The sequence below is a fragment of the Berghia stephanieae genome, chromosome 11 (genome assembly GCF_034508935.2).
Source record: "Berghia stephanieae isolate SIO BIC M18660-M18661 chromosome 11, UCSD_Bste_1.3, whole genome shotgun sequence".
NCBI classification, from domain to species: domain Eukaryota; kingdom Metazoa; phylum Mollusca; class Gastropoda; order Nudibranchia; family Aeolidiidae; genus Berghia; species Berghia stephanieae.
In genome coordinates this window covers 2,010,876-2,020,875 of record NC_088370.1, presented here as the reverse complement: position 1 = coordinate 2,020,875, position 10,000 = coordinate 2,010,876, and the positions used below count along the sequence as shown (strand labels likewise).

The 10,000-nt window shown below is 37.7% G+C and overlaps 1 protein-coding gene across 7 annotated transcripts in view; it reads right to left on the bottom strand.

Annotated features, from left to right (window-relative positions):
• Positions 1–10,000, bottom strand: part of LOC144956602 (transmembrane and coiled-coil domains protein 2-like) — a 432,530-nt gene that overhangs the window by 21,395 nt on the left and 401,135 nt on the right. For 6 of the 7 annotated variants that reach the window (XM_078887210.1, XM_078887211.1, XM_078887207.1 and 3 more), the window contains 3 exons: positions 4,346–4,682; positions 3,241–3,382; positions 1,586–1,805 (listed from right to left, as the gene is read on the bottom strand). In XM_078887210.1, the coding sequence (XP_078743336.1) occupies positions 1,586–1,805; positions 3,241–3,382; positions 4,346–4,682 (699 nt within the window). Of the gene's footprint in view, positions 1–1,585; positions 1,806–3,240; positions 3,383–4,345; positions 4,683–5,880; positions 6,170–10,000 lie in introns of those variants that run through there. The other variant, XM_078887212.1, reaches the window with a different exon arrangement.

Genomic DNA, 10,000 nt, shown 5'->3' with positions numbered 1-10,000 from the left:
GATTTTATCAAGTAAACAAATTTTATTATTTTATCTAAAAAGAAAAGAACAAAAGGCTAAAAATAAATAAATTAATTATCCCAAAAAAAATATTATAATAACAACATTGATATGTTGTAGTTTGTAGATACTAACCATACACACTAAAAAAAAAAATAAAGCAAAATTTTGAAGACAATGAAAATACCTTAAAATTCCATATCAATAATATAAATAATATCAATTTAAAAAAAATAAAAATGAACATTCCCCCGTCCTTGGATACCTGTAGCCTTAGCAAGAAAAGAACTTTTTAAAACCCATTGGTCAGCAAACATTACTGATTCAGGGGGGTCAGAAACAAATCTTGACTGCACTCGGGATTGATCTTGGTGAAGATATTAGAGAGAGAACGTCATGTTGGTTGTGTGCATGCGTCTCTAGTCCTCGCTTCCGCCGGTGATGTCACAGACTATGGGTGACGTGACGTCCAATCAAGGGACGCTACTCTTCCGCTAATCTCATTCCCTATACTACTATATGAATGATTTCAGATTAAAACCTAGTAACCGTTAAAAAAAAAAAAAATACACTCAAAGACAAAAAGAAAACTGAAAAATAAAAATCACCAATTATATTTGAGAAATCACTTTAAACATGTTATGATATACATACTTTGATAAAATAAAAATATAACCAATAAACTTATTTTGATGAAACGTTCACAGTGATGCACCAGTTAAATCGTTTCTCAGCCATCTTTAAGTCTGAGTTACCGAACCATGAAGTCAGTGATTTCATGGCGGGTAATCTTAATCTTGTTTTGTTTGTTTTTAAGGGTTTTACGGCGCTTGCAACACATTAAGGTTATATCAGCGCCAGTAAAAAGGAAGAAAATGGGATAGTAAAAAGTTATAGAATTACAATTAAAGCACACAAGAAAGGGTAAGACAAAGGAGAATTGGTTCAAATAGGAAACAGATGTAGATTCCAAGAGCACACCATCATAGTACAAAGTTTGAGACCACCTAAACGTCTCACCCAGACACCAGCACAGGTCCCCACTAAGAGGAATACACTCAAATGTTTACAAATCATCAGTTAAAAATAAAAAATAATAAGACATAACAGAGAGATGATTTACAAGGGAAAAAAATATCATCTCCCAAAACTCTAACTATACATTTGACTGTATCCGACCAGGGCCAGGACAAAACCAAGTAATCTCATTCCAAGACAAAGATAGAAAGCAAGTTGGAAAACCGATACAGGGGGATAGAAGACACAGCAAGTACCTCCCTGCCCACTATGGGAGGTAGGAACCCCACCCAGATCTAAATCTTGGGTACATTCCTTATTATTTCTATTTTTCATTCTTTGGTTAAAATCACTGTGAACATTTCATCAAAATAAGTTTATTGGTTATATTTTTATTATATAAAAGTATGTATATAAGAACATTTTGAAAAGTGATTCCTGAAATATAATTAGTGACATCTCATTAACCAAACGATAGATTCCCTCAGTTGATAAGAGAGACGCATGCGCAATGCTATGTTGACGTTCTCTCTGAAAGGAAATGTTGCACCCTCTGATCTTCACTTACTTCAACCCTTGTCCTACATCCCGTAAAACTTCCTTGGCCTGTTTGTGCCCTGTGTATCCGTGTGTTTCCACTTCCTGTAGCCGTGCCTGGTACGTCTCCAGCTTGCGTTGAAGCTGGTTGATGTTCTGTGCTGACTTCTGGTTCTTTTTCTCGAATAATGCCTTGATACGAGGCGTTGGTGTCTTCTCTGAAGCCATTAAGAGGTATTCGTTGACTATGGCTGTGAAAAAAAATAATTTTTTAAAATTAATATTTCTTGAGTTAAAAAACAAACAAAATAAAAAAAATTCCTTTTATTCATATCCCCAAGGGGAAATTCGTCTATTCCTATATTTAAAAAATAATCATAAAATGATAAATTTTTTTCTCCAATGAATAATTGAAAAGAAAAAAAATAATTTTGATATAATGGCTGTGAAAAAAATACCAAAAAATTCTGTAGTATTATAACACGAGTTGATCAAAAATTGATTCCATTTTTTCATAAATAAACAAAAAGCTACCCTTAGCTTACATTGCCTGAAAAGACAATCTCGTTATTTTATATTAACAAAATTCCTCTGCCATATCGATTACTACTGTTAAAACACATTTTCATATACACTTTTTAAGATCTTTTTAAGATATTAATTTGTTTACCAGTAATGATTATTACAATTACCTGATTCCTTCAATATCATTAGAATAATGTGTTCAGAAATATTTTATCTAATCATAGCACACCTTATGTAAACATGATATTAGTTTAAGAAATGTGTTAATAATAAAGAGACAAAAATCATCATCACATTATCTGTCACGTCTTATCCTATAAACAACACAGCCATTCAAATGACCTGAAATGGATACTCCACACACACACACACACACACACACACACACACACACACACACACACACTTACCAACTATTCTTATAGACGTTTAAATCAACACTTAATTCATATCTACATAATTGGAATTGGCTACGGTATTCAAATCCCATAGATTGTGTCCATGCATTTCATTAATGGATAAGAACTTTATACAACAATAGTCAGGTATTAATGGTTCCTAAAGCCTAGAAATGAATGAAACAGGCCCAGTACATAACATCAACAGTATAATCTATTATGCTTTACCAGTGTTTTTCTGTAGGGAATGAGATTAGCGGAAGAGTAGCGTCCCTTGATTGGACGTCACCCATAGTCTGTGACGTCACCGGCGGAAAAGTTATTAGAGAGAGAACGTCATGTTGGTTGTGCGCATGCGTCTCTCGTTCTCGCTTCCGCCCACAACCAACATGACGTTCTCTCTCTAATAACTTTTCCGCCGGTGACATCACAGACTATGGGTCACGTCCAATCAAGGGACTCTACTCTTCCGCTAATCTCATTCCCTATTTTTTAAAATTTGGTTTAAGGGGCTTTACGGAGATTTATCAAATTAAGAAATTAAGGAGCAGGCACCGGTGTAAGATAAAGTCGAGATATTTTCTGACCCCCCCCCCCCCCCCTGTCCACCCAACAGTGAATGAATGGGTAGCTGAATGTTAGATTTGGTGGAAAGTACTTTGTGTTAGACTAGCATCCTATCCATAGGATAGCAAGCAATTGTTATTGTCCGTTTCACGCTATAAAAATGGCTCTGAAGGACTACTACTACCACCAGGCTTACATTCTTTGGTATTCTGTTCTTTCTTGATGGCTTCCCTGGTCCTGTGTATCTTGATCTGTAAGGTCTCTATGACTTGTTTGGTGCGACTACTCCCTTCCCCGCTATCCACCTCGTCTGTACCCGTATCACTTCCGTTGTCAGGCTGAAGAGGAGGAGGAGGAGAGAAGAGGAGGAGGAGGGGGAGGGGTGGGGTTGGGAGGATGGCAAAAGAAGGAACAATGAGAAAAATAGAATGATATCAAAGATTAAAACAATAAAAAAAACAAAAACAAAAAACAAAAAAAACGAGCACTTATTAAGTGCAATATCCACTAAACATGCTCAGTCAATTACTTTACAAAGGGGGGTCCCAAGCCGTGGTCAAGTCGGATCGGAGGGTCCTGGGTTCGAGCCTCACTTCGCGCATAGTTGAGTCCTCGGAAAAGTCTCTTTACTCACATTCTCTCATCATAATCAGGTGTAATATGAGAGCCTGGCCGTTAACAGCATTGTCTCTGTCTGAAAAAAAATTGTAATATCGCCTAACAGGTGTCATGTCTCATTCAACGTGCTACGTGTTGCTGTTGGGCAGGGACCCTTTGTAAATCGCATTGAGCATGTTTAGTGGATACTGCGCTATATAAAAGCTGCAAGTTTTTTGTTTTTGTTTTAAAAAACAAAAAAACAACAAACAAACCAAAAACCAAAACATGACACCAGTTGTCTTCATTATATTATTTTCACTGCTTTGAAATCAAAATCCGTCATATTTCTTCAATTTCCATATATGTCCATAAAAAGCACCTAATTCCTGTAACATTTTATGCATGAACGATTTATAAAAGTAATCAGATAATGTTAAATCCCTAAACAGTAGAACTTTTCTAACATATACAGGATGACATATGAATTTCCTTTTTGAATGAATAAAGTAGATTATTATTATTATCATTATTATCATCATCATCATTATCATCTCATCATCATCATTATTATTATTATTATTATTATTATTATTATTATTATTATTATTATTATTATTACTATGATGATGATGATGAGAGGAAAAGCTGATCTGCAATATCAATAGGTTAAGCAATGAAAACACAAATGTCCTACTCCTTACCCCATTGGTCGGTCCTGCGACAGGCATTGCTAAAACATCCTCCGACCCCACACCACCCCCACCCCCACCACCACCGGGGACCGCCGCCGCCGTCGCTGAGGACGACAACGCGTCTTCTCCGTGAGGTCCCAGCATCATGGCTGGTCCTCCAGAGGAACCAGTGGGGAGGGAGGACTGCGTGGCGGCGGTGGTGGCGGCGTTAGTGGCTGAGCCGGGTACTTGGGATCCCGCGGGGTCGGACATGGACTTCTTGCCCATCAGGGGAGACAACCTGGCAGCGGCCGACTTGCTCCAGGTGCTCTTGGTGGACCCGCTGGACTTCTGGTCCGATTTCTTCCTGGAAAAATATAAGATAGAAAGAAATTGGAGAGAAATTTAAAATAGGTAGGTGTGAAAATAAGTTTTACGAATTACACAGAAAGGTAATCGGATGTCAGCTGATCACAAAGTCCTTTCAACCTGATCTAACAGACCCAGCTACTCATTCACTGCTGGTTAGTGGAGGTTAGAAAAACAGGATCTGGAAGCAAATACTATACCAATTAGGCTAGTGGACCCCCCCCCCCCCCCGCACACACTTTCTCATTATACTCAGGTGTTAAATGAGTACCCGGCCAACAACAGTGTTGTCTCTGGTCTAAAGTGAATTGTAATTGTAATGGCCCTTTTCAACTGTCGCGTCACATCCTAAATGTTTACATCTGCCATCTTGGGACTTTTTCTAAAAGGCTTTGAACACATGTTGTGAGTCTTGTTTAAATGTTCAGACGTTTTTTGTTTTTTTTGTTGTTTTTTTTTTGCTGTTGAATAAAAAGCATTTAATTTCATTTAATAAAATTTATAATACTAATTTTGTACATATATTCAGATAAGGGGGGTACCCACTCCTCCCCAGAACAGAATTAATTCATAAAATATATCATTACAAATATACCAATAAAATAGAAAAATCGTCCCAAAAATGTTGAGAAATTCTTGAAAAAAGAAAGTAAGAAGAAAAAAAAAAGAAAGTAAGAAAAAAAAACAAAAAACAAAAAAGAAACAAAGAAGGGAAGGGGAATCTGTTTTTAAATTAAGAAAGTAGTAAAAGAAAAATAATAATAATAATAATAATAATAATAATAATAATAATAATAATAATAATAATAATAATAATAAAAATAATAATAATAATAATAATAATAATAATAAATTTTTTTTAAACACCCCCCCCCCCCTCAAAAAAATAAAAAATAAAAAATAAATAGAAACCAGGTGAGAAAGGACAAAACATGTAAATAAATATAAAAAGTCAAGATAGGGGTGTGTGTGTGCACGTGTAATTCTATAACAGGGAGACGGAATATATAAAGTAAAGTAGGAGTTTATATAAAGTGAATATCAAAAGATATATTCCCTGTGCGTGTGTTATTGTAATCTAATGGTGCTAAAGAACAGTTGAAGAAAACTGGTTTAATAGAAAGAAGTGACCAAACGAATGAATGAATGAATAAATAAATAAATAAATTAATAAATAAAATAAATGAATAAATAACCTTGGACTTTGAGAGTGGCCATTCTGCGAACACGACCGAGTCAGGACTTGGTGTAGCAAAGGGAGAGAACTGGAGTTTTTCATAGACAGATCCAAGGACCGCATGGGTGATATCCCTTTGACCGGCATGTAACCAGGGACAACGCCGTGGTCACTGCCGGGCATCGCTGTCGTTGCTATGGTTACTATTGTTATCCCGATGTGAATTAATTAATCTCACCACAGCTGCTACGACGGGTCATATCCTTACAGTTATGGACAAAACATGATCAGTATCATTATAAACTTGTACAAGGGCACAATCCTTCTATAAAGCAGAAATCCGCTGGACGCCTTAGTAATATTATTATTGTTTGGGCATGGAATAACAACGACCCATCTCCCATAGTCCTGGTGGGTCGTTGTACATTATGTTTGCCTCTAAAAATATCCACTGAATAACATGTTTCAAAAGAATAAAACAATTTTAAAAAAATAATAATCACTGACGACCGTTGTGCATATATTTGCAGGTCTGATAAACAAACGAAGGCAGTTATGGGTGGGGGTTGTCTTAACATTGTTGTTATGGACAATACTTTGCATTCGGTTCGACAGTTATTTCCCCATTACAACAATGAGGCCAGGCCCATAACAAATTGGGTTGTCAGACCTGCAAATGAGAACACGGTGGTGGCCACCCACAATTATAAAGATGTCTAGGTGAACGTACTCACTCTCTCTCTCTTTCTCTCTGTCTGTGTGTTTTTCTCTCTCTCTCTCTCCCAATATATATATATATATATATATATATATATATATAATATATATATATAGAGAGAGAGAGAGAGAGAGAGAGAGAGAGAGAGAGAGAGAGAGAAGGGGGGGGAGAGAGAGAGAAAGAGAGAGAGAGAGAGAGAGAGAGAGAGAGAGAGAGAGAGAGAGAGAGAGAGAGAGAGAGAGAAAGAAGAGAGAGAGAAACATATATAATATGTCTTCTTTCATCACGTCTTTTTCTCCATTCTTTTTATATTTCGTGAATGTCCGTGCAAGGTGTGAGAATTAGGTGTTATTGATTTTTGGATTTCCTCGTGTCACCACAAGGTATGGACGGTCTTTGGGGATTGGGGTGTAGGCCTGGCTAGGATGAATTGTTACAATGATGATGATAATGATGATGATGGTGGTGGTGGTGGTGGTGGTGATGATGATGATGATGATGGTGATGATGATGGTGGTGATGATGATGATGATGATGATAGTGATGATGATGGTGATGATGGTGGTAGTGATGATGATGATGGTGATAGTGATGATGATGGCGATGATGATGTAGTAGTAGTAGTGCAGTAGTGTAGTAGTAGTAGTAGTAGTAGTAGTAGTAGTAGTAGTAGTAGTAGTAGTAGTAGTAGTAGTAGTAGTAGTAGTAGTAGTAGTTGTAGTAGTAGTAGTAGTAGTGGTGATGATGATGATGGTGATGATGATGGTGGTGGTGATGATGATGATGATGATAGTGATGATGATGGTGATGATGATGATGGTGGTAGTGATGATGATAGTGATGATGATGGCGATGATGATGTAGTAGTAGTAGTAGCAGTAGTGTAGTAGTAGTAGTAGTAGTAGTAGTAGTAGTAGTAGTAGTAGTAGTAGTAGTAGTAGTAGTGGTGATGATGATGATGGTGATGATGATGATAGTGATGATGATGATGGTGGTAGTGATGATGATGATGGTGATAGTGATGATGATGGCGATGATGATGTAGTAGTAGTAGTAGTAGTAGTAGTAGTAGTAGTAGTAGTAGTAGTAGTAGTAGTAGTAGTAGTAGCAGTAGTAGTAGCAGTAGTGTATTGGTGTAGTAGTAGTAGTAGTAGTAGTAGTAGTAGTAGTAGTAGCAAGTAAGTAGTAGTAGTAGTAGTAGTAGTAGTAGTAGTAGTAGTAGTAGTAGTAGTAGTAGTAGTAGTAGTAGTAGTAGTAGTTGTTGTAGTGGTAATGATAGTGGTAATTGTAGAAGTGATGATGATGATGATGATGATGATGATGATGATGATGATGATGATGATGGTGGTGGTGATAACGATTCAACATTTACGTCACACATGACAAGTGGTCAGATATTTTCAAAATATAAAACATATCTATCAGTACACAACAGTTTTATAAGGGGGAAAAACGTCATCTCTCAAAATCATGATTATACATTTCACGTTTTAAGCCAAGGACACCGGCAAGACCAGGACAAAACTAAGTAATCCCGTTCCAAGACAAAGACAGAAAGCAGCTCAGTAACGGATAACATAGTGACCTCCTGCCCAGCATGAGAGGTCAACGGATCCCTCCTAGTAATATAACTTCTTCGACTACTACTACTACTACTACTACTACTACTACTACTACTACTACTACTACTACTACTACTACTACTAACTGTGTATTACCACGACGACTACTACTACTACTACTACTACTACTACTACTACTACTACTACTACTAGTAGTAGTAGTAGTAGTAGTAGTAGTAGTAGTAGTAGTAGTAGTAGTAGAAGTAGTAGTAGTAGTAGTAGTAGTAGTAGTAGTAGTAGTAGTAGTAGTAGTAGTAGTAGTAGTAGTAGTAGTGAAGTGGTAATACACAGTTAGTAGTAGTAGTGGTAATACACAGTTAGTAGTAGTAGTGGTATACACAGTTAGTAGTAGTAGTGGTAATACACAGTTAGTAGTAGTAGTGGTAATGCACAGTTAGTAGTAGTAGTAGTATACACAGTAAGTCTCACAGATGACGAGTAGAAACGTTATATCCTCGTGTTCGAATGGCACGCACCCAATCAGTCCACCCACCAACCACGGCTCATTCAATATGAACTCAGACTGATAAGACGAGAAGACTACTGCGATAAAATAGCTGATAACGACATTACATCTTATCAATTTACACCTTCATCAATCACATCGATACGGAGGACAGACAGTTGACCACACGTCCACACACACACACACACACACACACACACACACACACACACACACACATCTAAAATGGACAGACCGGCTGACTGGTCGGTCCGTCGACTGGACGAGATGGATTAGATATTAGAGAGTTAACGAAGGTAGTCCGTAGTGGTGACAAGATAGATAGATACCTTGACGTTCGTTAGCAACTCGGATGACGGCTGTAGTCACTGTCGGATCTCCTAACGGTGTGAGGTGTAAAGATGACAAATAATATTGTGTGTGTGTGTGTGTGTGTGTGTGAGTGTGTTTGTGTCGTGTGGTAGGCGGGTGAGTGCCTCTCTCTCTCTCTCTCTCCTCTCTTTTCTCTCTCTCTCTCTCTCTCTCTCTCTCTCTCTCTCTTTTTTTTTTTGTTTCATCCATACGACTTTACAAAATAAATACATACACCCCGCCTCAACACACACACACACACACACACAACTTTCACTCCCTCCGAGCTCTTCTGTCACTCCTTTATCTCATCAATCATCATCATCACCCCTCTCTCTCTCTCTCTCTCTCTCTCTCTCTCTCTCTCTCTCTCTCTCTCTCCCTCTCGCCCCCCTTGCCAAAAGCAAAAGTCAATCCCCATGTTACGCAAAGAACACCTGAGAGTTTTACAGGCCAAAGTATTCATTCACAGATCCGCCTTACTATGGAAAAACTCATATTTAAAAATTAGGCCAGAAAACTCGTCCTTCAAATTAAATATCGATCGATTTAAAAGACTCTCATCTTGGCAAGACTCTCAAATCCGGGACTTCGGCCGAAGTCCCGGGTTTGAGAGTTTTGCCAAGATGAGTTATTTAAATCGATCGATATTTAATTTGAAGGACGAGTTTTCTGGCCAAATTTTTAAATATGTTTTTTTTCTCCCCGAGTACGGCGGATCTGAGGGTTTACAGGCCAAAGCATTCCCAGGTACGAACGTCACGTGACATTCCCTGAAGTACGGATTTGGTCAGGCCAACTTTCTTGTTTCTCATTAATTTCGTCACATGGGTGGAGTGGGTGGTATTCATACTGCCATCATCATATTCATCACCCCCCCCCCTCCCCCTTATCTCTCTCTCTCTCTCTCTCTTCTTGCCAAAAGCAAAGGTCAATCCCCAAGTTACGCGAATAACTTCATACAAGCATAACAAAATGTAAA